This window comes from Podarcis bocagei (genome assembly GCF_964188305.1).
Source record: "Podarcis bocagei genome assembly, chromosome: 16".
Lineage (NCBI taxonomy): Eukaryota > Metazoa > Chordata > Lepidosauria > Squamata > Lacertidae > Podarcis > Podarcis bocagei.
The window spans coordinates 3488175-3514920 of NC_138142.1; the positions used below are offsets into that span (position 1 = coordinate 3488175).

The following is a 26746-nucleotide window of genomic DNA, read 5'->3' on the forward strand; positions in this document are numbered from 1 at the left end:
TTGGGATTCCTAGCAAAGTCTGTGCGGCATTTCCTGCAAGGTGGCACCATTGTTTGTGTGTGTACTTAAAGCTACTAATTCAGGGGTGGAGACCCTTTCTGATCCCACAGGCCACATTCTCTCAGGGGCAGCCTTCTGAGAGCCACATACCACTGGTAGGTGGGGCCAGAGGCAAAAGCGCACAGAGCAATGAATGTAAATGTTAACCTTTGTACAGAGGTCTGGTGGTTTCTACACTCTCTCGCAAACCACTCTATGTCCCCTAGCCAGGCAAGCAGGAATCATTTTTAGAGGTCACAGATACATTCCAACCAGACACAAACACTCAGGCGAGTGAGGCGGAGCCAGTGAGAGGGCGTGGCCTTGGGAGAGTCCCAATAAGAGAGGCTTGGGGGCCACATTTGGCCCTACGGTTTGAGATTCCCCAACCCTGTACTAAGCCCTGGATTGAGTTTCCAGCCATTGGTCTAAAAAGAAACAAGAAAGTGCTGCCTGCTTGCTCTGTGTCCCACTCACAAAGCCTTGGTGGTGGTGGCGCCCTCAGAGGCTGCCCAGTTGGCACTGACTCATGTCAGGGCCTTTTCAGGGGCAGCCCTGGCAAGGTGCATCTGTCTCCCTCGTTTCTGTATCTGGCAAACCTGAGATCACTGTTTTTATGTTTAAAAACTGCTTTTTATTTTTTTAAAAAATTGTCAATTATAGATGTGCTTGTTACCCTGAGTTCCTTTGGGGCAAAAGGGCAGGATACAGGCTAAATAAATAATAAAATGAATAATAGCAGCTGCTCCTTCCAGGAACAGTATGCTATTTAAAGCTCTGTGTCTGAGCATTTTTTTTTCTTCTTCTTTTGCTCCAGAGCTTTCCCTGCAAAAACCAACTCTTTAAAGCTGAATCGGAGCAAACAGTTATCCACAGAGAACCTGAATTGACATTTGCTCTGATTCAGCTTTGAGCGGGATTTCGTGGAGAAAGCTCAGGCAAAAAAACAAAACCCAACCCACAACCACTCAGACATGGAGCGTGAAAGTGCAGACCTCTGCCTGGAAAGAGCAGGGCAAAGTAATTGTGGATAAGCATTTAAAGTATGCCCCACTCTCTTTTCAGGGAAATTCTTGGCATCATGTATAAGGCATCTTTTCTTCCTCTTCCTTTCTTGCCTTTTAACTTTTTCCCAACCAGATAGCAAGTGTTGAACAAAAGACTTGGCCAAGAGTTACCCAAAAATCTCTTGGCAGAGTCAACATGGATAAAAACAGTTTAGGCATCTTTCCTGGTGGGTGGTTTTTGCTGAAACAAGGGTGAAACACCAGCCTGTTGGGCCACATGGACACTGGCTCTTCAGAGGAAGAAAATCTCAGTTGGATTTTTAAAAAGAAAAACATTGAAATCTGAAAGTCCTCTTTGGAATTTTAGCAAAGTCTGTAAGGACGGAAGTGTCGAATCGAGAAGCTTAAAAATAAATAAATCTGTGATTGAGTTCTGGTGGACAGGAAGGGGGGAGCACTGATTGATGCCACATTGATGCCACAGTGATACTTGCCAAGAAAAGAGCTCTAATGAGGCAAAAGCTTACAGCGTCTGTAAGCTGAATTGCAGAAGATTGGTTATTCTTATTGCTAATAGCTCTTCTGTGGGGAAGGCAAATGTTTACAAAATCCTTTTCTTTCTCTTTTTGCCCCTCCCCCTTCCCATAAACATGCTCGGGAGCAGAGGGAGAAAAGAGCAGCACAGATGTTTGTTGATGACAGGATGTAGGAATGCACATACACACCCCGCGTGTTTCAAAACTCAGCTCCTTTAAACTCTGACTGCATGACTTGAGCCTGTTAAAAGCAGGAAGAATTGGCAACTGGGGCAGAAATTTCATTTTTATGACCCCCAAATAGCTTACTTCCACACACCCATATCTTGTTTGGTTGCTGGGTGAGAGGGGAAGCAAAGGGTGGTATTCAGTACCAGCCCAGCTCAGAGTAACCTTCACCCTGATGGACCAGTGGCCTGACTCAGGGGCACTTTCCTTCATTTCAGTGTTCCTATGATGTAATGGTGTGCACTCTTGTTATGCCACACATGCGAACACATGGCCCCTTTCAGTAGCTAGTGCAGAAAAAATCTATACAGCTTTTTCAACTTGGGAGGAGTTTTTAGAGTAGTTTTAAAGGTTTGCTTGGGGTTACCACTGCTGGGTCTCTGCCAATCGTCTCTCATAAGATGGATAAAGACTGTAGTACCATCTGTGCAGCAAATCTGAACTTCTATAAATAAGAATGGTTGTCTGAACTGGTCTCACGGAAGGGAAGCAAAGAGTTCGGAACTTGTAGAGATAAGATTCACTTGCATGAGGTTTGGATAGCAGGCGCAGCAGATGTCTTGCTATCATTCTGGTCTCTGGCTGCACAGCATGTTCCCAGCACTGGCCTCTCTCTTTGTAGTCCCCCCCCCCTTTGTTCTGCTATTTTTCCTCCTCAGATTTCTTCCTTCAGCTTTTTAAGCTTGGAGCGTTGTAGCCCATCTGTTGGTTCAAATTTGGGGGCGGAGGGGGGGAAAGGCAGGTTCCCCCTTTGCGTTCAGGTTGATATGGAGTGGTTCTGAGTTGTCTTTTCTCCACAGATTGATGAGCAGCGTGCGGGGGTTGGGGAGATCTTAAAGGAGTACATAAAGAAAATAAGGGAGGGCCACTATATTCACAAAGGGCTCTTTCTAGAGAAGAAAGCCAAGGCGAAGGCAAATTCTGCCAGGCCTGGACTTGACTTGCAGTGTTCTGCTGGCTAGAGACGGGGGTGAGTCTAAGCACAAGGCCACCAAATCTGGAATTGCAAGTTGGGAGGGAAAACATGACTTGGTTCCCGGGAATTGACTCCAAATTGGAATGTTTACAAAAGCTGCTGAGTTATGCTGGACTGAGGCCTCGGAGACTCCCCTTGGCCAAGGTCCTGCCTTAAGCATGAGCCGCAGTCTTGCAATCTTTCACCTGGACGTTCATGCACCTCTTATTTTGCTTTGTTTTACCTCTCCCCCTTCAGGTGGTGCTGTTGCACAGTGTCCCAAAGAGAACAGCAGAAACTCTGGAGCCCCACACGAGGCCATGGGCATCAAACGGACCTATGACATGATGGAAGGGAGAGGATCACGGGGTTTATCTGGGCGTGAGCTTCCATCTGCTAGCATCGAAGGTGGGCTTTCACAAACAAGGTTGCATACAGCCAAGTCAAATTTGTACTGCTTGTCATCAGTTGCCCTTGCCGTGTTTTGGAAGGGGTGTAATGACAGGGCCCACAGGTTGCGTGGAGAAGGACCCAAGTTCAGTCCCTTACATCTCCAATTAAAATGATCACTGGGTAGCAGGTGACTGGGAAAACCCTCTCTGAGACCCTGGAGTGCTGTTGACAGTCACAGTAGACAGTATGGGTTAGATGGACCAGAGGCCGGTCTCCATTTAAGTCAGCTTTGTCCATTCATATGTACTCTCTCCAGTGCATCAGGTTTCCAATAAAGGTGGCTGATGCCTTCTTCTCTGATGGCGGCATACGGACCACTCCATCCAAACATTCAGCGTTATGCATCTGTGTCCTTTAATCTGGTGCTGCTTTCTGTCTCTCGGGATTTATTTCATTCCTCTTGTTTCCTTTCATCTAAAATCAACCATTCAGAACGAAAGGGGAAGGGTTGGAGGAGAATGTTAATTTGGACATCCTACACAATAAGCCTCCATGCACATCAAACAAGCTATCCATAAGACCTGAATATAACATCCCTGTTGATCCTGGGTTACCTATTTCCTTATTTCAGCTTGCGAAAAGACTGAAGAATCTCAATCAATTTTTAACTCTTATTTTGTAAGCTGGAATTTGCAGTCCCAAGATTGAATTTGCTGCCAAGGAGTGTGGTGGAGTCTCCTTCTTTGGAGGTCTTTAAGCAGAGGCTTGACAACCATATGTCAGGAGTGCTCTGATGGTGTTTCCTGCTTGGCAGGGGGTTGGACTCGATGGCCCTTGTGGTCTCTTCCAACTCTATCATTCTATGATTTGTGTTTATTTATTAGTAAGCATTCTTGCCCACCCTTCACCATTAGGTTCCATGGCAGAATAGAGAAATAGAAAATAAAAACAAATAAAAGAATTGCAGTGATATAATACATCAAAACCTTGAATGCATGCAAGGAAATGCATGTTAATAATGTGATTACATGGGCAATGTGTCTTTCCCAGTCCTAGTTAGGCCACTGGTGGAAGGACACCAGCTGCCCTGCCCTTCTTCTTGTTGGCATCCATCTGTCTCGAGACAATGGAGTGTGCCTCCAGGGGTGAAGTCAAACTGCTGTGTTAGCATCACTGAAGTGACCTGCTCAGTGCACAAGCCTGGGCAGTGTGTCTGGAGGTTCTGGGCTGCCCATATGGCAAGCCTTGTTGATGTGGTCCAAAGGAAATCAGAGCAAGAAGTGGGGCGCCAGCTTGGCTGCAGGAGTTGCTGGAAGGAGGTGTACAAGGCACCATCCAACCATCTTAGGGACTCCCCTCCAGATTTGTGTAGGATTAGCCTTTTCCTCTCCTGAAGATAGCCCACAAGGCAGCAAAGGTTTAGGATCAGAGTTTTCCTTCTCCCAGGTGGACGAGTCCCATCTCCCCCTCACTTCCCTCTGTAGCACATGCAGAAACTGCTTTATTGACCACTGGACCCACTTTTGGCCCTGCGCTTATGGCTAAGTTATTTACGTGTGTTCACTTGCACCTTGTGAAAGAGGCCTCTGTGCTGCTGGGGACCTTTGTGAAGGGGACCCCTGCATTTCCTCATAATTAGAAGCAAGGTCCCTGTGTGCAGGTCTTCAAAATTTGCTTGTGGTGCTTTCATGTGCTTAATAATGAGTGAGTTGGGTGGGGGCAGGAGACAGAAAGTAATAAAGGAAGAAGCTGCAACTCCACGTTTGCCAGCCAGGTGCTTTCTAGATTCTTTGGAATGTGACTTTCGTCTGCCCCTGCCAGCAGGACCTAGGGGGCACCAGTTTGGAGACAGCTGGGGGAGTTTCCAAATTACAGTCCAATTAAAATGTAAAAGAAACACAGTGGAAATGAGGTGTAAGGGGAAGGCCCTTCATTCCAGTTCTGCTGTCTGGCTTTTTGGTTATAGAAACTCTAGAAGTTCTCAGAGGGAACAGAGGAGCATAAAAAGTGCACATTTTGAAATGTCTTAATATGTTTCTTCTTTTGTGTGGGGCAACTCTAGGTCTAATGGGACGAGCCATCCCACCCGACCGCCACAGTCCCCTCAATTTGAAAGAACCGCATCACATCCGGGGCTCTATCACGCAAGGTAATGTGTAGCAAAGGGAGCGTGGAAATCTAACCTGGGGGCAGAACTTGTCAGCCTGTCATGCTGATAATCTCCTTTCTAATCCTAATTCAGTAGTTGTTTACTTTTCTGGCAACTGTTTTGGGTCAGGCAGTAGGTTGTCTGTCAGCCAAATCCAGCCTTCTGCCTATGACAGCTGAATAATCTCTTCAGGAGGATGTGGGAGTTTGTGGGAAGTTCTGGGAGGAAAGGGATTCAGGAGACACAAAGGGGGAGTACAGCTGGTATGAGTTGCACTCACCCTGCATGTTTCCCGAATCCCCTTCCTCCCATAATAAAGCAGTGTGCCAATGTGGGGCATTCAGGCTCAGGAGGCTATAAATACAATGTCAACTAGTGAGAGTAAGGGGAAGAGGACTTTGTTCTCTGTCCCAGTCATGTGAAGACACTTTAAAGGGCTGTGCATAAATTTGGCATTGGGGTGGAGTCAATCTCATGACAGCCTCACCACAGTCTGACCTGCAGAGTGATTCAAGTCAGTTCTGTGAGCTAGAAAAGACTATGTAATGATGTTGGTCTTTGGGCTGTGTTAACAAATTAGGCCTGGAAATTTTCATGGCATGTTTAGTGTTCTATTTTGTTTGTTGCCCACAGGGCTGCGCTTTGGCCTCTGGTCTTCAAGTATGGTCCTTTTTGCAAATGAACTGAATTAGTTGAGTTGAAAATTGTGTGATGTGCTTCGTCTGGAGGATAAAAGAGAGAATTGCAGAAGTTACTTTTCTGTAGGAAGCCCATTTATGGAGTCTGTCTTTTGGTATGTTCCCCCAGGAATACCTCGATCTTACGTGGAAGCCTCCGAGGACTACCTCAGAAGAGAAGCTAAGCAGCTCAAGAGGGAAAGCACACCTCCGAGGGACTTATCCGAGGCCTACAAGGTCAGGCCTCATGAGAGCTTTACCCCGTTGAAAATGAAAGCAGTTCGTGAAGGCCTTGTTGCCACTGTGAAGGAAGCAGGAAGGTCAATCCATGAGATTCCCAGGGAGGAGCTGAGGCGCACGCCTGACATCTCTCTGATGACGAGGCCTGTGAAGGAGGGCTCTATCACCCAGGTATCCACACGGTCCGCAACAGAGAGGCATTGGGGTAGGGAGGATGCGAAGACACAAGTGTCCTTCTCTGCTCAGTTGCTTAGGAGCTCCTGCTATGTGTAACTAGAGGCAGAGATTGGAATTGTCCACTTCCTGATGTTCTGGTGCTGCAAACGAGCCCAGGAGGCAAGGCAGCACACCAGGCTGGTTGTCTCAGCGCTATGGAGAACGCCTAGTGAGCAGGTTCTTCCAGTGAGGGTTGGTGGTGAACTAAGGCCTTCTGGGCCTCTGCCTCTGTCCCATCTCTCCTATGCTGTACACTCCTTCTGGGAGAACTAGAATCTTGCTTAGGGTCAAGCTGTAATTTTTTGTTTGGAGTGCGAATATTTCCATCCTAGGACTTTTGGGTGGATATAAATACTTTAAATAATAAATACATTAACACTCTGACCTGAGGTTGGGCACTCATCCTGCACTCTTATGACCTTCAGCCTATAGCATTGGACTGGCAAGGTGGTGTGGGAGGCACTAGTTTGCTCAGGCCTAGGGGGAAGTGCCCATGGGGGTCCAGTTTAGGAGCCCTGGTGCTGTGGGATCTGCAGTCAGTAGCACTATAGCTTCTGACTTGGGGTTCTAGTCAGTGGCGAACTCCGGGGTCTTGATATCTGCTTTAAAATAACCACTATTCGTCATTGCTTCGTCATGCTGTATTGTTTTTAACACTTGATTGGAAGCTGCCCAGAGTGGCTGGGGAAACTCAGCCAGATGGGGGGGATAAATATATTACAGTGGTACCTCGCAAGACGAACGCCTCGCAAGACGGAAAACCCGCTAGACGAAAGGGTTTTCCGTTTTGGAGGCGCTTCGCAAGACGAATTTCCCTATGGGCTTGCTTCGCAAGACGACAGCCCATAGGGAAATATCCGGGACAGCGGGGAAGCGCAGCGCGTCTTCCCCACTGTCCTCGGACCTCCTCCGAAGCCGGGCGGTGGGGCGGGAACGCCTCCTCCCGCCGCCGCCGGGCTTCGGAACGATGCTCCGAAGCCGGGCGGCGGGGAGGGAACACCTGCCCCCGCCGCCCAGCTTCGGAACGCCTGCCTTCCCGGGAGAGCAGAGAAACACAGCGCGTTTCTCCGCTGTCCCGGAGGGCTTTTGAAGGCAGGCGGGGGGGAGCAAAGACTTTCGCCCCCTGCCCGCCTTCAGAAGAGGTCCAGGACCTCTTCTGAAGGCTGGCGGGGGGCAAAAGTCTTTGTCCCCCCTGCCTGCCTTCCCAGGGGCTTTTAAATCGCCCCGGACAGCGGAGAAGTCCTCCGCTGTCCCGGGGCAATTTTAAAATGCCGCCCGCCAGCATTTTAAGATCGCCCAGACAGCGGAGAAGTCCTCCGCTGTCCCGGGGTTTTTTAAAATGCTGGGGGTGGGAAGAAAAGCCCTTGTGTCCCCCCCCCCCCCAGTCTTCAGAAGAGGTCCGGGGACAGACTGTCCACGGACCTGGTCTGAAGGCGGTTTCCCTAGGAACGCATTAATTGATTTTCAATGCATTCCTATGGGAAACCGTGCATCGCAAGACGAAAAACTCGCAAGATGAAGAGACTTGCGGAACGAATTAATTTCGTCTTGCGAGGCACCACTGTATTATTATTATTATTATTATTATTATTATTATTATTATTATTATTATTATTATTGCTTCCAAACAGAGAGTGACAGTTAGTTAAAACACACCAGGACAGGAAGCCACTCATTTATCTCAGCACTGCACCTAAAATTGGGTCGTAGAGTTGTTCCAAGGCTACAAAGTGAGAGCATGGCCATAGAGTGATTTGAACCCAGGTCTTGCTCTTTAGTTCTCCTAGTTGAGCCTCTGCTACAATTTTCAAGTAAAATACCCAAGCAGATCCAGATTCATTTAATGATGAGTCAGCTTTTGGCTCATGTCTCCTGCGTGGGCTGATAAAATATTTGGATGGTTTCCATAGCAGCCATGTCGGGCCTCAGTGAGGGCTGTTTACAAATCTGCTTTGTTCCCATGGAGAGATGAGGTGGGTATATCGATATTCCTTGAGAGTGACTAACCACTTTACCTCATGCCACGTTTTTGGGATGTGTGCCTCAAATCCTGCCTCAAATGGTTCCACCTGTTGTTATACAGAGCTGATTGTTTCCCCTTGGGAGAGGTGTCTCATTTAATGACCCAGGAGCACCCTTTGCTCCCAGGCCAGCAGATCTATGGTTTTGCCTGGCAGTCCCTCTCGCCACTCCCTGCCAATCACACATTATGTCCTGCCCTAGAGGAAGAATGAAATAGATGTCCTCCTCTTCTTAATACTAAGGTTTCTGCTTACTTTATTGGTAGCTAATGGTGAATAACCTATTGGTTGGTATAAATCATTCAAGTGGTAAGTGACCACCAGTTGTGAGGTAGAGTGGTGATTTCAGTGTTCCTAGTCATGGATTCCCCACTGGACATGTTTCCTTCAAAGCCAGTTTGACCATCGCTTCTGATCTTTCCTTGCAATGTGGAGCTGTAGGAGAAATGTTGAATGTGTTTTTAGGTCCATTCTCAATTCATATGACATGATCATGGGGCCCAATGTGCTTGGTCTTTCATCTGCATAAGCGGATGCTCAATACAGATATCACACCAAACCATGGTTTGTGCTCACCATAGTTTAGAACCCAAGCCATAGTTTGAGCTTCCAAATGTACGGGAAAACCAGGGCATTCCAGTTGCTGTGATAACAGTGTGTTAATTTATGCATCTTGATCATACCAAATTAGTTAGCTCAAACCATGGTTTGTCATTTAAAACATCAAGTCAAAGGAGAGTTTGTTTATTGCAGGTATTCAGTGCTTTTTTTCTGGGGGGACGCAGCAGTACGCATACCCCTAAACATTTTGTGAATCTAATTTTGGCCTCATTGAGGGGAAGTATTTCAGTATGAGTAGGAAAATGAGAGTACCCCTAAACATTTTTTACTAAAAAAGCACTGCAGGTATTTATACCTTTAGCCAGAAAGGCTCATAGACTCACTAACAAAAGCCAGTAGTGGGATAGTCCTGGCCCTCAATAAGCCTTTTTAAGCCTTTTGGTCTTAAAAAACAAACAAACAAACAAACAAACATCTTAGGAGAAGGGAATAGAGGGTTGAACTTCCTTAACCATTGTTTGGTGTGGCATGTTCTTGTGGTTTGGTTTCTGTAGCCAATGCTTTGGTGCAATGAACTTACTGTATAGAACTACCTTTCTCAACCTTGGGTCCCCAGATGATCTTGAACTACAGTTTCTATCATCCCTGGTCACTGGCCATGCTGGCTAGAATTGATGGGAGTTGTAGTCCCAAAAACATCTAGGGACCCAAGGTTGAGAAAGGCTGGGCTAGAAGATGTGCCAGAATCCTCTGCAACGTGACAGGTAATAGGGGTTCCATAGCAATGAAGTTAGTGCGGGAAAGTGTTCCCAGAAAGTGAAAAATTTGAAAGCAGATGGGAAAGAGCATCCAAAGGAAGCTGATGCTATATATATATATATATATATATATATATGTAGGTTTTGGTGTCTTCGGGTGTCTTCCCGTGTAAGAGTTGGGGTGTCTAGGCGACGTTTCGACGAGGTCTCACTCGTCATCTTCAGGCTGGTGCTTTCGGCTTCTTGTTACTAGAAGTAACAAGAAGCTTCTAGTAACAAGAAGTAACAAGAAGTAACTGTGTAGTAACAAGAAGCCGAAAGCACCAGCCTGAAGATGACGAGTGAGACCTCGTCGAAACGTCGCCTAGACACCCCAACTCTTACACGGGAAGACACCCGAAGACACCAAAACCTACATTCCTGTACCCGTGAAAATCTACGAAAGCATATATATATATATATATATATATATATATATATATATATATATATATATATATAAATTATAAATTTTATTATGCTCTTTAGCCAAAATGGGCTCCCAGATTGCTAAAAAAAGATAACCCCTGCCCTCAAGCTTACAACATGACACAAAAAGAAAATGCATTATTGAAGGAGTAGGAGATAAACAAACTTTGGTACAAGTTCTTCTGATGACCAATTGGGGTGGAAAAGTTCACGGAGAGGAGGCACCAGAAGCTTCTGGTCTCTGCACTGTTGCCAGGGCAGCTGACCCGACATCCGTTCTCTTACCTCCATTGCCAAGGCCTGGTGGAATGGCGGCTGCCAGGGGACAGCAGTTGGTGGAGAGGGAAGCCTGACTTCTCAGCAGAGCAAGTGGCAGCCCTGCATCCCATCCCATCCCTCCTCTGCTATAACCCGGTGGCCTCAATTTTCATACAGACTTGGCAAACTGCAAATGGGAATTAACTGACAAAATAAACGAATCAGTGTGCCTCCCCCCCCCTTCATCTGTCGAAGCGAAGCCTAGAATGCCAGCGGCAGCCTCAGAAAGCCATTTGTGACCTTCCGTGCTGCTGTCCTTTTCCTGCCAGCTTGCTGACCTTTCTCTCTTGTCTCCCACCTTGTCCCCCCAGGGAACCCCGCTGAAATATGACAGCAACGCTTCGGCAAGTGCCAAAAAGCATGATGTCCGTTCCATTATTGGAAGCCCGGGGAGGACTTTTCATCCCCTGCATTCCCTGGATGTCATGCAGGACCCAAGGACTCTGGAAAGAGCTTACGGGGAGAGTTTGAAAAGTGCTTATGAGGAGAGTTTGAAAAGCAGGCCCAGCCCAGTGACAAACTCTGGTGGCTCCATCACCAGAGGAGCCCCTGTGATCGTGCCTGAAGCAGGGAAACCTCGCCACAGCCCTCTTGCCTATGAGGACCACCAGGCAGCCCATGGGACGGCTTTCAGCAGTCACTTGCACCGAGGGTCCCCAGTATCCACGAGGGAGCCAAGCGCGCGGCAGCATGAAGGTCAGTGGTCCTGTTTTGCAGGCTGTGGATTAGGGGGCTTCTTCAGGTTGTACGTTTCAGGCTGGTTGTGAGGCACCGGAACCAGGGACATGTCCAGGGATGAGCTTATGCGGCACAGGCCCCAGACATTCTTTTAAGAGCCCTGAATGTTTCTTGGTTAATATTGAATTCAAGGAGAATTGAACCAGAGGTAATTAGGTTTACAGGGTAGGATATTTGGGGAAATAAATTAACTAATTATGGCTTAGGGGGTAACAAATAGGGGTAATTGAAGGAAATTCAATTTATCTGGAGCAGGGTTGTTCGGGACATTAATTGGGGTAAATGAATGAAAAAGGAACTGGTTTTGGTTGATCTGTGGTGCAGTGCAGATTAATTGAATAGCTTATCTGGAGTGATTTGAACGAGGAATTAGTTAGCATACATCCTTCTGTGGCATTTAAGTCCAGGCATTAAAGCCCAAGTTTGCATGTATACATGTTTAATTAGCATATGCAAATCAGCAGTAGCTCTGGGCGGGACCCAGTATGTTACTGTCCATACCACCATGATAACTTTCAAGAGGAAAGTTGCCCCTTTTGCTGCTGCTGCTTTTTAGCAGTGTTTGGCCAGCGGGGGGGTCGCTGCAGATTCCACCTGCTTTTGAGGAAGCTGTCAGTCATATTGGAAGAGCCGGCTTCTACTCCCAGAGTTGCATGATCCACTTCTGCAGAAACAGGGAGACTTCATTATGTCAGCCTATTTTTTTCTTCCAGACTTGACCAATGCATTTGAAAAAGATGAGCACAGTTATTCTCCCTACAAATACAGTCTTTATGCCTATTAGTTTGTGACACCCCCCCCCTTGCCTTAAGAGAATCAACATATTTGTTAAATGAAGTATCTTGTTCATTTCTAAGAACAGAAGATTCTCTTGGCTGGCCTTTATGTAATGTACACATACGGCCAGCCCTCTGCAAGCAAGATTCCAGGGCAGATTGTAGCCAAGAGGTTTGGAGGATTCCCAGTTTTAAACTTGTTTTAAATTCCAGGCCAGGGGTGTAATTTAGCAAGACTGTAGAATTTGGGGGTGACTTTGAAAGCAAATATGAACTCTTTCTCTGGAAATAATTACTATATTTCTAAAGATGTACTGATGTGCTGCTTATGCTAGGAACCATTTACCCTCCTGATGTTGTTGGACTCACAACAGTCCCAATCAGCCAGTGGTCAGGGGTGCTGAGGGCTGCAGTCCAGCAACTTGCAGGGCAGCAGCTGAAGGAGGAGCAAAAGGGTTTTCTTGTGTGTGTGTTTCTTTGTAGCTGATTAGCTGTTCTCCCTGTGCAAAGGTCAGAGGGGGCAGGGTTTCTGCGGCACGCACAGTTTGATCCATCTTTTAGATTTAGGGGAGCTAGTCTCAAACATTTGTTGGGGGAGACCTAGGTTTTTTTTGGGGGGGGTATTTGTCCTGTCTTCACGCTTTTTAAGATGGAGGACCACTGTAGCCACCCCCAACGACACGTTTTCAAGATGGAGGGTGAGGGAACAGCTGCTGTCGCCTGCGGTTCCTGCGCAATGTTTGCCATCTTGCCAAAGGTTGCAGGCAGCTTTACCTGCAGCAATTGTATGTTGATTGCCCTCTTAGAAGACAAAGTCCAGCAACTGGAGGAACGTGTAGCTACGCTCCAAAGAATTAGAGAGCTGGAGCTCTTCTTGGAAGCAACAGAGAACACCGTCTCCACCAAGGAGGAGACAGGGGACACCCCTGAGAAGGAGGCTAGTTCACCAACACAGGTGCCAGATAAATGGAGAAACGTGACTCAAAGAAGTAGGAGGCCCAGGGTTCGCTCTGATTGTTTAGAAATACACAATCGCTTTGAAGTCCTCTCCCCTAGCATTGAAGACGAAGAACAGACTCCATTTGAGGATCTCTCCCTCATTACAGTCGATCAGGTATATGAAGACGAGCAGCAAAGTCAGTCCTCAGGGAATGTGCAGGCGACCTTGGAACGGACAGCTCACGGAAGAACCCCGACCAAACCTAAGAGGAGGCGTGTAGTGGTGATAGGGGATTCCCTACTGAGGGGAACAGAAGCAGTGATCTGTGGGCCTGACAAGATGTCTCGGGAGGTGTGCTGTCTCCCCGGGGCTAAGATCCAAGATGTAACTGAACGACTGCAAGGAATCATAAAACCCACTGACAAATACCCCTTCCTCTTGGTTCATGTGGGAACTAATGACACTGCAAGCAAGAGCCTCCAGAAGATCAAAAGAGACTACGAGGCTCTGGGCAGGAAATTGAAGCAATTAAATGCACAAATTGTCATCTCATCCGTCCTCCCAGTTGAACGACGTGGCCCAGGGAGAGAGGGAAAAATAGTGGAAGTGAACAGCTGGCTTCGCAAATGGTGTAAACAGGAACGGTTTGGATTCTTAGATCACGGACTACAGTTTCTTGAAGATGGACTTCTGGCAAGCGATGGGCTGCACCTCACAATGGTTGGGAGAAATGTTTTTGCCAAAAATCTCAGAAACCTCATCAGGAGGGCTTTAAACTGACTAATGTGGGGGAGGGAGACAGTGCTCCTGAAGGTAGGAGTCTATCAATTGATGAAGATGATCATCCAAATATCATAGACCAAATGGAGCAAACAGCACGCAGACCTAGTGGTGGAAGGAAAAAATCCTTAAATAAGAGACACGGGGGAATGATTAATGGACTTCAATGTCTGTACACTAATGCGCAAAGCATGGGAAATAAACAAGATGAGCTTGAGCTCTTGGTACAGCAAACTAAATATGACATAATAGGCATCACTGAAACCTGGTGGGATAAGTCCCACGATTGGAATGTAATAATGGAGGGATACAATCTATTTCAGAGAAACAGACCAGACAAGAAAGGAGGAGGAGTGGCGTTATATGTCAGGGATGTGTATACCTGTGAAGAGATCCAAGATTTAGAACCTCAAAGCCAATGTGAGAGCATTTGGGTCAAAATTAAGGGAGAGAAGAATAACAGAGACCTCATTGTGGGAGTTTACTATAGATCCCCAAGCCAAACGGAGGACATAGATGATGCCTTCCTGGAACAGATGGCCAAGCATGCAAAAGGAAGGGAGATAGTAGTAATGGGGGACTTCAATTACCCGGATATTTGTTGGATGTCAAACTCATCCAAGAGCATAAGGTCAAACAGATTCCTCACTGGCCTTGCAGACAACTTCATTGTCCAGAAAGTGGGAGAAGCAACAAGAGCAACAGCCATTTTAGATCTGGTCCTAACCAATGTTGATGACCTGGTTGGTGGGGTAGAAGTGGAAGGATCATTAGGCGCAAGTGATCATGCTCTTCTGAAGTTTACTATACAGCGGAAAGGAGCAGCCAAGCATACTAGGACTCAAATTCTTGACTTTAAGAAAGCCGACTTCATAAAACTTAGGGAAGTGCTGGGTGAGATCCCATGGACAGTAATACTAAAAGGAAAGGGAGTTCATGATGGCTGGGAGTTTGTTACGAGGGAGATAGTAAAAGCACAACGTCAGGCAATACCAATGAGACGGAAACATGGAAGGTGCCTAAAGAAGCCAGGGTGGCTATTTAAAGAACTTTTAACTGAGTTAAGATTAAAAAAGGATGTGTACAAAAAATGGAAAAGGGGGGAAACCACCAAAGAGGAATTCAAACAAATAGCCAGCACGTGTAGACACAAAGTCAGAAAAGCTAAAGCACAGAATGAACTCAGGCTTGCTAGAGAGGTTAAAAGCAACAAAAAAGGCTTTTATGGGTATGTCCGTACCAAAAGGAAGAACAAAGAAACAGTGGGGTCACTCAGAGGAGAAGATGGAAGGAAATGCAGGAATCTAGTGCTGAGTCTGTGCCAGGCCGCTGGACAATCCTGCTCCAGACCAGTCATTCTTTGGTGTCCTGTTCATCTTGTTCATGATGCTACTAAAGCAACATTGCCCTGATGGATGACTCTTGTTGGGAAAGGGAGAGGAAGGGAGGGGTACAACCTTCTTGTTTCTTCTCAGTCTCTTGACAACTCTTGACACCATCAACCATGCCATCCATCTGGAGCAACTCAGAGAGTTGGTGGCACCACATTGCAGTGGTTCCACTCCCACCTCAATGATTATTTAGACAGAGTAGCAGTGGGAGATTTCTACTTGACCCCATGGGAACTACTCACTGGGGTCCCTCAAGGATTAATCTTGCTATACAAGGCCACTAAGAGATGTCATGAGGTGATTAGGAACAAGGCATCATCAATATACAGATAACACCCAACTCTTTCTCTGTTACACCTGAATCCGGTGTTGTTGGTCAGTTACCAGGAGGCGAGTTAATAAATTGAAGCTGAACCCAGACAAGATGGCGGTACTGTGGATTTCGAATTTAGCCTGCCCTTGATGGAGTTGCTTTCCATCTGAAAGAGCAGGCTGAGTAGTTTGGGAGTGCAGTTCAATCTCGCTTTGCCAGTTGAAGCCAAGTTGACTTCAGTGCCTAGGTGTGCCTAATCCCAGCAGCAGCCAGTCTGCTAGCTGTGACCATTGGATTGGGAAGGCCTGGCCACGGTTCTGAAGAAGAAGAAGAAGAAGAAGAGTTTGGATTTGATATCCCTCCTTTCACTCCCTTTAAGGAGTCTCAAAGCGGCTAACATTCTCCTTTCCCTTCCTCCCCCACAACAAACACTCTGTGAGGTGAGTGGGGCTGAGAGACTTCAAAGAAGTGTGACTGGCCCAAGGTCACCCAGCAGCTGCATGTGGAGGAGCGGAGACGCGAACCCAGTTCCCCAGATTACGAGACTACCGCTCTTAACCACTACACCACACTGGCTAAACTTCTGGTAACCTCCAGCTTGGATTACAGCAGTGTGCTTCATGTGGGACTGCCCTTGAAGTAGATCTGGAAGCTGCAACTAGTGCAGAATGCAGCAACCAGAGTGCCGATGGACACGTCTGGGTCGAATCCATGTAATGGTAGTGGTTACCAATTTGATTCCAAGCCCATAGATGCCTATGTTGCACTACATAATTTGTGATACAATATCTCAAGTAGTGGCTCCTTCCATATGAACTGTCTCTGAGTTACGATCAGTGATCCCGCTGCCAGGAGAAATCTAGGTAGAGGCGTGTCAGCATGTGAGCAAGCCTTCTCTCTGAGGTGCATTGAGCACAGATACTGTTAATTTTTCATTGGCAGCAAAAGAAGCAGCTATTTCCCCAGGTCTTCAGGAGGGATTGACATTTGGAACCACTTGGATAATTTCACCACCTGCTCTTATAGCCTTCAGGCGTGCCTGTTCTCTTATTGTAATATTTTACAGTGTTGGTTGATCATTTGGTGACCTTGTGATTTGTTTGTGCTGTGAGGCCGTAGAGTGAAGGGTAGTCTATAAATAAGTCAAATGAACAATAAATAAAGCATGCATTGGTGTACAACCTATTCTGGGCCTGTTGCAGCTGTGGCCACGATAAACGATGTGTTTGTATGACTGCAGAACCCAAACTGTTCTCATCGGGCAGATCCAGGTCACACTCCAGGCTTTGTTTTAAACTGGTTCAGATAAGAGCAGGTTTGGGAAATGGGCACAGTTCCTTTCAGTCTCAAATAAGCTCTTTTTGCTTTGTTCAGTCCAGAACAGGAGGGGCTGGCAAGGCAAGTATTTAAACGTTGAGGTGCCATTGCCAAATGAGAAGGAAAATGTAAAGAGCCTGTCATCTTTCCAGCTGCAAGTTGCAAAAATGCTTCCAGCTCCCCAGGAGAGGAGGCGGCTGTCAGCCTCATCTGGCCTTCGATTTCACCTTGCATGTGTTTAATTCTTTCCATGGTTGCTGGGTCTCTCTCTCTCTCTCTCTCTCTCTCTCTCTCTCTCTCTCTCTCTCTCTCTCTCTCACACACACACACACACACACACACACACACTTTCATTTTCACATTAACCTATTGTCTGCTGACAGAATATATAAGGAAAGGGTACATTCAGTGTACGCTTTCCTTAGTTGCTTACAGAATCATTCCCCATGCTCCTTTTAAACCTACTAGATCTTCTAGCTCCATACTTTCTGCCAAAAGAACAAAAGCCAAATCCCAGCCCTCACTGATCTGTGCCACTTCCCCCCTTGGCTTCTCTGTGTCTCCTTTCCCCATGGCTGATGTAAATGGTTTGCACGTCACCAATTCAGTCCCTGGTAACTCCAGTTCAAATGAGCAGATCAGAGTCTGCCCAAAACCCTGGTGAGCTGCTGCTGATCAAAGAGTAGACAAGACTGAGCTAGGCGTGCAATTAGTTTGATCTCGTTAGAAGGCAGTTTTTCTATGGATCTGTGTTGCACGTCATCTCCATTGAAACACAACAAGACTCCTGTTAAGGAAGGACTTGCAAACCACTCTTTCCCTTTAAGGTGATCCAGTAGGGTTGTGGGGTTGTTGTTGTTGCTGCTGCTGCTGCTGGTGGTACTATTATTATATAGTGGACGCTTGGGTTGCGAACGTGATCCGTGCAGGAGGCATGTTTAAAACCTGCATCTGCACACACGTGGGTTGCAATTTGGCGCTTCTGCGCATGCACGACCACTGAAACCCAGAAGTAACCCGTTCCAGTACTTCTGGGTTTTGGCGGTCCATTGATTTAGATACCTGTTATCAATATACTTTGAGAAAGAACCACTGGGGCACAGCAGCTCCTTAAATGGCACAGGCGGCTGTTCCACACTTGATAGCCAACCTGGGTTTGTGACTCACTCAGGTGTTTACTTGGGAGGGAGCCACAGCCAATCCTGGCTCTCTAGTGACTGTCCTGGTACAATGCATGTCTGGCACATTCAATTACACCTGGGGGAAAGGATGTGAACGGACCCTTTGAATCAGGGTATCAGGTGAGTAATATATAGCATTCTCAAAAGAGATCTGATAGCGTGGTCAAGTTCCAAGCAATGCCTTAGTGTGTATGAACTGCATTGATGACGAGAACAGATTTGTTTCAGGTGGCGAGCTCAATGAAGTTGTCTACACAGTGTGAAGCAGCTAAGGCAAAATCCATGTTGGGGCCAGTAGCAAAGGGTCTGAAAATAAAACTCCAGTTATTATAATGCCTTTCTGCAAACCTGTAGTGTGACCACACTTCGAATACTGTGTACAGTTCAGGTTGCTGCAACTTGGAAATTTATTTTGTACAGCTGGAAAAGGTGCAGGAAAGGGTAACCAAAATTATAATAGTACAGGAGCAACTGAGGAAAGGTGACAGTGTTTGGAGATTTTTAGTTTAGAAAAACTGAGTAAAGGAGGGGGTGTTAAAATTCTGCATAGTGTGCAGAAAATGGATTTCTCTTGTAATACTAGAGTTCAGGGTCATCCAGTGCAGCTGAAAGTTGGGAGAGGTGAATAAGACCATCAATGGCTAGAAGTCATGGTGGTTATGTACTGCCTCCAGAATCCGAGGGGCTGTTCTTCTGAGACCAGGAGTGGCAGCAGGCTTGTGGGCTTCCCAGAGGTGGTTGGCCACTGTGAGCACTGAATGCTGACTTGATGGGCCTTCGAACTCATCCAGCAGGGTTCTTGTTATGCTTCGTTGAGTTGTATTGAGTTATCAAACCGCCACAAAGCCAAGGTTTAACAGAATGAACGAAAGGTTAACATCAACAGAAGCTATCAGGTTAAGAAATAGAAAGGGGTGACTTTGGATTTTGTGGGAATTCTAACTGAATTGGGAGTGGATTTAAATAAAGGAATGTTAAATCCTGCTGTACAGAGGCAGAAACTAGTGTTCCATCTGGAGGAAAGTTAAAAAATAAAGAATAAGGATGGTGTTGCTGTTTTCTTTTATCCAAAGAACAAAATGATAGTATTTACAATAGGTTTCAAGTGCTGTGATAACACACCTGTCAGTAGCAGGGGGAAGGGCTTGTTTCTCTCTTTCTATTTATTATTAAATGCAATGAAACTGTTTTCATGCCTTCTGTCTTGAATTTTTTTAAACATCTTTATTGAAAGTTTTAAAAGTACATAATTATATGTGCACTAAACATGATGAGACGGAAATAAGAGAAAAACAAAAACAAAAACAGAACCCACGTAAAAGGGGAAATAAAGGGGGGGGGGACCCAAACTGTATATTTTACAAGGTTGTTATTCTATTTCACCAGATCTTAACCTATTACAGTATTTGTAAGAATGGATTCCAAATATCATTGAATTTGTCCATGGCAAGTCTGCGTTTATATGCAAGTTGTTCATACATTGCGAGTTTGCATAAGTCTTCAATCCAGTCATAGAAGGGAGCCGCATTTTTATTTTTCCAGTTCATCAGAACCAGTCTTTTTGCTGTGGTCAGGGCACGGAGAGTCCACTCATATTGTCCTTTTGTAAGATTCAAAGTGCTGGGTATATAATTCAAGAAGATATTTTGCTTTGTACAATGGTGCCCCGGAAGACGAATGCCTCGCAAGACGAAAAACTCGCTAGACGAAAGGGTTTTGCGGTTTTTGAGCTGCTTCGCAAGACGAATTTCCCTATGGGCTTGCTTCGCAAGACGAAAACGTCTTGCGTTTTTTGCAAGTTCGTTTCCTTTTTCTTAACACCGTTAATACAGTTGCGACTTGACTTCGAGGAGCAACTCATAGAACGCGGTGTGGTAGCCTTTTTTGAGGTTTTTGGCGATTTTTGAAGCTTCTCCAAAACTTTTCCAACACCGTGCTTCGCAAGACGAAAAATTCGCTAGACGAAAAAACTTGTGGAACGAATTAATTTCATCTTGCGAGGCACCACTGTAAATGTAAGGATATTCCGTACAGTTCTGTTGATACAGTGGTACCTCGCAAGACGAATGCCTCGCAAGACGGAAAACTCGCAAGACGAAAGGGTTTTCCGTTTTTGAGTTGCTTCGCAAGACGATTTTCCCTATGGGCTTGCTTTGCAAGACGGAAACGTCTTGCAAGTTTGTTTCCTTTTTCTTAAAACCGTTAATACAGTTGCGACTTGACTTCGAGGAGCAACTCATAGCACGCGGTGTGCGTCTCCGTAGGGGCAAGAACACGTGAAGGCAGGTTCTGAGGGAGAGGGAGCTTTGTTTCGGCGAAAAATAGCAAGGCGCGCACACTTCCCTCCCCACAACTCCCAGTTAGGGAGGCCAGGCTCCGGGGCTCTTCAGATGGGGCTCCTTCCTTCTCCCCCCCAGCACCCCGGTGGTGACAAGAGCGCCTACCCGGGCCCTCCGGCGCTCGCCCTGCGAGGGGCGCCCCCTACCTGCATCTCTGTGCTTTCCAACCCCGCGACGGCTGCGGCAAGTTTGCCTCTCGGTGTGTGTGCGCGCGAGTGTGTGTTCTCCTCGCCCCGCTCAAGTTAGTCCCGGCGCAGCGCAGGCAGCAGGTGAGTCGCCCTTTGGCAGCGCGGAAGGCGCCGGGCCAGGCAAGGTCAGCTCGGGAGCCACCAGGGACGCGCCCCCGCGCTCCTCTCCAACGGGCTGGATGCACCCCTCTCCGCTCGCGCGCTTCTGGCTGGCTGGCCGGCTGCAGCAGCAACAGGGGCAATAGGCATCCACTGTCGCCGACGCTCCCTCCCTCCCTCCTGCCCACGGCGGGCGGCTGGCTGGCTGGCGCTCTCGCTTTCTTTCGGGCTGCTGCTGCAGAAGGGATTTTGCACCAGACAACTTTTAGGCCGGTAGGAGTTTTGACTACCGCGGCGACAGCAGCAGCATCAGTAAGACGGCGCCGACTGTAGTGCAAAGGGTCGGAGCAAGGTGAGCCGAACCGATCCCGGGGGCTCAGGCAGCAACCTCCGCCCCGCCTCCCCCCACGCCCCGCGCCCGCCTCTCCCTCCCAAGCACCCCCCTTTTTTGAGGTTTTTGAAGACTTTGGTGATTTTTGAAGCTTTTCCAAAACTTTCCCGACACCGTGCTTCGCAAGACAAAAAAAATCGCAAGACGAAAAAACTCGCGGAACAAATTAATTTCGTCTTGCGAGGCACCACTGTAGTTTCAGTTACCGTCTACCAAAAAATCTTTCAATATAGGACAATGAAAAAACATGTTTTAGAGAAGCATTATCCCTGTTGCATCTCCAACAGTTAGATACCTTAGATAGCCCTTTTTTAAACATAATGGGGTCCAGTATATTCTAAATATTTTTTGCTATTGTATAAGGTCGAAATTGAGATCTCTTAATTCTTTATTCCAATCCTCCTTCAGTACCTGTTGTGATGGGATGATGAGCTGCTTGTGCGTAAAATCGTAGTCCCTCAGAGTTTGTTCAAGTCCACAAACCTCTGTCTGTGACGGAGCCCCTCAGACATGGCTCCTCTTAGTCACTCGCAGATTCCGACAGTGGCTGCTTTCGGAATCGCTTCCAACATAAAAGCTCCTTAACGGAAACACGTCTTCTGGACTCACGGCGTGACAATTTCCGGCGAGGAGTGGGTCTCCCTATGGGAGGTTCAGAAACCTCCCCACTGTTCTCGCTGGACGTGTCCCTGAGCCCTCCCTCTTGCTCGCTTTCCCTCAGAGACCCACCTCTCCCCCTGCTGGTTCCTGCTTCCGCTGCTGGGTCTCTCCCAACCTCCGTGAGCCCTTCCACCACCTGTCCCTCCGATGGCAGTTCCCTGACACCTGTATATCAATTTGGTTTGCTAATAACAAAGATTTATATATGTTGATGGCCAGTTTTTTGTGGCGTAAGAATCAATCAACTGCTTCAATATATCTGGGGTCTCTGAGGCTGTAAAAGCTGCTGGTCTGTAGATGGTGGTTAGCAAGTGTTTTATCTGGAGATATTGCCATTGAGCATTTGTAGGTAATCTGTATTTGTCTCTTAAGATGCAGTATATATAATATTCATCCTCTTCATTTATCAGCTGGTCTAACATTAATATACCCATATATATATATATATATATATATATATATATATATATATACACACACACACACACACACACACACACACACACACACACACACATATAGGTTTTTTCAGAATTTTATACATTTTAACATAACCATTTCAAACATTAAAATACAAGGTACATTTGAACCTTCGGGCCTCCTTCCCTCCCTCCATGGGTTCCATGTTTAAGATTAAGTTTGCTGCATCTTTTACCATTATCCATCTATTAAATATCCATAATTATCATAAAAAATTCCACATTACAATTGTCATTACAACCCTGTCAGTGATTTTAACTGTTTACACTGGTCCTTTAAATAATTACATATTTGCTTCAGTCTTTAGAAAATACTTGATCTTCCTGGTTTCGGATCTTCCCCGTCAGTTTCGCCATCTCCACAAATTCCATCAGTTTCATCTGCCATTCTTCTTTTGTTGGTACTTCACCTTCCTTCCATTTCTGGTCTACTAGCATTCTCGCTGTTGTCATTGCATAAGTCTTTTATCTTCACTTGGTAACTCTTCACCTATTATACTAGTAAAAAGGCTTCTGGTTTTTTAACAAATGTATTTTTAAACATTTTCTTTAGTTCATTATATATCATTTCCCAGAAAGCCTTTACCAATGTACATGTCCATTAATAAATATACCCAAATTCATCCACCTCTTCCATATGATCATTTCTTTCCCGATTTTTAAAGACTTGTTTCCCCACAAAGTCATTTTGTCATGGGACAAAAGGTCAAATTTATAATTTGGGGACATATGGTGCCATATTGTTCGAACTGATGTTGCTGATTCAGTAGCATCTTAAGTATTAATGTATTTAGACCCGAGTTCTGCCCATCTCTCTAGGTAAAGGTAAAGGGACCCCTAACTGTTAGGTCCAGTTGCGGACGAGACTGGGGTTGCGGTGCTCATTTCGCTTTATTGGCCAAGGGAGCTGGCGTACAGCTTCCGGGTCATGTGGCCAGCAGGACTAAGCCGCTTCTGGCAAACCAGAGCAGCGCACGGAAATGCCGTTTCTCTAGAAGTGCTATATCTCTCCAGAGGTGCTACATATTCCAAAGCAGCCCATTTTGAACAGTTGTTTTCAGTTCTGGGTCTCCAGAATAGTGTACCTGACAGTAAATATCCTTGTTGATACAATTCTAAGTCTGGGATCCCAATTCCTCCATCTTTTATCAGTATTTGCATTTTTTGCATAGATATTCTTGGAACTGAAGAGCCCCAAAGGCATTTTCTAGTAAAAGATTTAATTTTGTGAAAGTATTTGTTAGTCGTGTGAATTGGAATTTCTCTTAAGACATAAAGTAGTCTAGGTATTATGTTCATTTTAAGAGCATTGACTTTCCCTCACAGAGTCAGGTTCAATGACTCTCATCTGTCGATGTCTATTGATACCTCATGATATATTTTGTTGATGTTTAATTATGCTCATTTAGATAAGTTGTGGTATTAATATGCCTAAATATTTAATGTTGTCTTTGCAAATATGAAATTGGCATTGTTTAAACAGTTGAACCAAAAAGTTATTTCCTATTAACATCAACTCCAATTTGGACCAGTTTATAGTATATCCAGAAATACTGCCAAAAAAATCTATATTTTGCATTAATATTGAAATAGTACTGTGAGGTTTCGTAATAAACAGAAGAATATCATCTGTAAGCATTACCAATTTGTATTCAAATGAGTTATGAATTACACCAAAGATTTCCTTATGCTGTCTAATAGTACATGCCAGGGACTCCAAACAGATATTAAAAAGCAAAGGCAAAGTGGGCAGCCATTTTATAAAGTCTAATGGAAAACCAAAATTTTGTAGTACTTTTCCCACACATAGATTGTGAATCTTATCAAAAGTTTTTTCCATATCTAGAAATAGTATACAATAGCTAAATCTTCACTGTTCCTGTTTAAATTTATCAAATCCACTACCAGCCTGATGTTATCTACAGCTTGTCTCGTCTTTATAAACCCTGTTTGGTCATTTTTAATAATAGTTGGTATCACTCTTTGCAATCTATTTACCAATATTGCTGTTACTATTTTCATATCAATGTTTATCAAAGAAATTGGGCGATAGTTGGCACATTGCATCAGATCCTTGCCAGGCTTTGGAATAACAGTAATGTAAGCATGGTTGAATAATGTTGAGCTGATTCCTTCTCTAAATATCTCATCATATAACTGATATAATCTAGGTGACAGGAGATCAGTATATGTTTTATACTATTCCACTTGAAAGCTGTCTAGCCCTGGTGCATTACCATTTGCCATATTTGAGATTGTTTCCCCAATCTCAACTTCTGATATTGGAGACATCAATAGTTGTTTTTGTGTGTTTTCTCATCTTGGTAGTTTTATTTTTATGAGAAAAAAATACATAACCTCTTCCAGTACCTCTTCTGCTTGTCTCTTTTTTATATATAATTTCATTTTTCAACTTTTACAAACATTTTAGCCAAAAAAATCAACAGTCAAATCTAACAGGTAAAGGGAAGTACTTGTCTCAGAATGGCTTGAGATCTCGAGGGCATTTCCACAGAGGCTCTTGTAACAAACCATTTTTACTTCGACAGGGAGCATTGCTGCTGGAAAGCCTGTATCCCAGGACAGAAAGATCACCCCGACACCAAGAGAAATGGCCAGCTCCAAGTCGCCTCATGCTACCCTTGCAGACCACCACCCCCCTATCTCTCCATATGAGCACCTGCTCCGGGGAGTGAGTGGTGTGGACTTGTACAGGGGACACATTCCATTGGCCTTTGACCCAGCAGCTATTCCAAGAGGAATCCCCCTGGAAGCAGGTAAACATGTCTTAGGTTCAGAAAATGGCAGCAGTGAAACAATCACCGTGGCTGGAATATGCTGAGTTATCTAGGCCAGCATTACACAGCTTAGTCTCTCTGTACAGATTCGACTGGGTTAGTTCTTAAGAATCTGGATGCATTGTTCAGTTTAGAACAATTTAACAGACAATGGAAAAGGACAGAGAACACTGGGAGATGTTTGAGGCCATTCTAGCAACATGCAGAGTAAAGAAGAATATCTCTGGTTTCGGACACCCTGGGATAGTTGCAGCAAGAACGGGGGTGGGGGGTGGGCAAGGTTCAGGTAAAGAGAAGAGTTTGGACATGGGTGGTAGTGGTGAACTTACAGTGAGATGCCAAAAGTAGAGTTGAAGAAGAGATCTAGTAGAGCAGAGATGGCTCAAGTTGCCCTCCAAGTTCTCTTGTTTTGAAACAAACTCTGCTGAAGAAAACACACAGCATATGAAAAAGCTAATATTGCCCCTTTTCTCTGTTCTGTCCAGCAGCCGCTTATTACTTGCCAAGGCACCTCGCTCCTAGCCCTACGTACCCCCATCTCTACCCACCATACCTAATCCGCGGCTACCCAGATACGGCTGCCATGGAGAACAGGCAGACCATCATCAACGACTACATCACCTCCCAGCAGATGCACCACAATGCTGCGGCTGCCACTGCAATGGCCCAGAGGGCAGACCTGCTGCGTGGCCTGTCTCCGCGAGAGCCCTCGCTAGCCCTCAATTATGCAGCAGGTCTGAAAATAGGTTTGGGGTTGTGTGGCAAATTCTGGCAGGTGTCTGTGCTTGTCTGTTGCAACAAAAGCAAGAGAGATCCTTGAAGCACATGTTTGTTTATAGCATAAGTTTCCATGGGCCAGACTTGGTCCGTTGCTGGACAAAGCCTGCAAAAGTATCTCCCACAATTCACTGGTTAGATTCAAGGTGTCATAGGGCTCTCTGTGTTGTTGAGACCAGGAGGACTTTGTGAACATGGAGCAAGTTTCAGGCATAAGGGCCTAAATTGGCAACATTAACTGGTGAAGGCATCAATCAGCTGCAACATTTTTTATGTTTCACATGATGCATGTAGATCATGGGGATCCAATGGTCTTCTTAACTGCACCAGTAATTCTGGTGATGAAGCTTTTGCATTACCTAGAACTCTTCAGCAACTCTTTCCTCAGGCCTGGAGTTTTCCCTGTTTCGCATTGCCAAGTTGCATGAAGTGTAACTGACAAGAGAGAGGTTCTTCGCTGTGTTTTGTCTGCCCACTTCTTTGCCTGCCGTTCTGAACAAGCTGCAGGCAGTTTGGGCAGCTGGCCTTGCCCTTCAGGTGATGTGATACCATGTGACACGGACAGAACTTGCTGCTTTCAGAAGATGGATCTCCCTAAAAAGTGCAGGAGGCATGGGGCAGACAGGAAAGTCGGAAAGTGGTACCCAGTGTCCAGATTAAGGCATCCTTTCACAGCTGACACAGCACAGGCTACAATGTCTTGCAATGCCACAAGAGGTTTCTGCTTTTTTGATACTGCACTTCTAGTTCCAAGGCATATTGCTTCTCCTGACTGTCTCTCCCCCCTCCATTCTCTTAGCAGGAATAATTGACCTGTCTCAAGTGCCACATTTGCCTGTGCTTGTGCCCCCCACCCCGGGCACTTCTGCTGCCTCCATTGACCGCATCACATACATCCACAGTGCCCCCCAGGCTTTCACCAGCCGACACAGCAGCTCTCCACTCTCCCCAGGTAGGCTGGTTCTTGATATGTTGCTGAAATTCATTAGGTGCTTCTTTAAGAGCCTAAGTTA

General features: G+C 45.9%; 1 protein-coding gene across 23 annotated transcripts in view; it reads left to right on the forward strand.

The window, feature by feature from the left end:
* Positions 1 to 26746, forward strand: part of NCOR2 (nuclear receptor corepressor 2) — a 389949-nt gene that overhangs the window by 340365 nt on the left and 22838 nt on the right. For 19 of the 23 annotated variants that reach the window (XM_081174422.1, XM_081174418.1, XM_081174425.1 and 16 more), the window contains 7 exons: positions 3024 to 3173; positions 5221 to 5307; positions 6115 to 6395; positions 10878 to 11262; positions 24708 to 24935; positions 25442 to 25690; positions 26533 to 26685. In XM_081174422.1, the coding sequence (XP_081030548.1) occupies positions 3024 to 3173; positions 5221 to 5307; positions 6115 to 6395; positions 10878 to 11262; positions 24708 to 24935; positions 25442 to 25690; positions 26533 to 26685 (1533 nt within the window). The remainder of the gene's footprint in view (positions 1 to 3023; positions 3174 to 5220; positions 5308 to 6114; positions 6396 to 10877; positions 11263 to 24707; positions 24936 to 25441; positions 25691 to 26532; positions 26686 to 26746) is intronic. The other 4 variants (XM_081174434.1, XM_081174424.1, XM_081174437.1 and 1 more) reach the window with 3 other exon arrangements.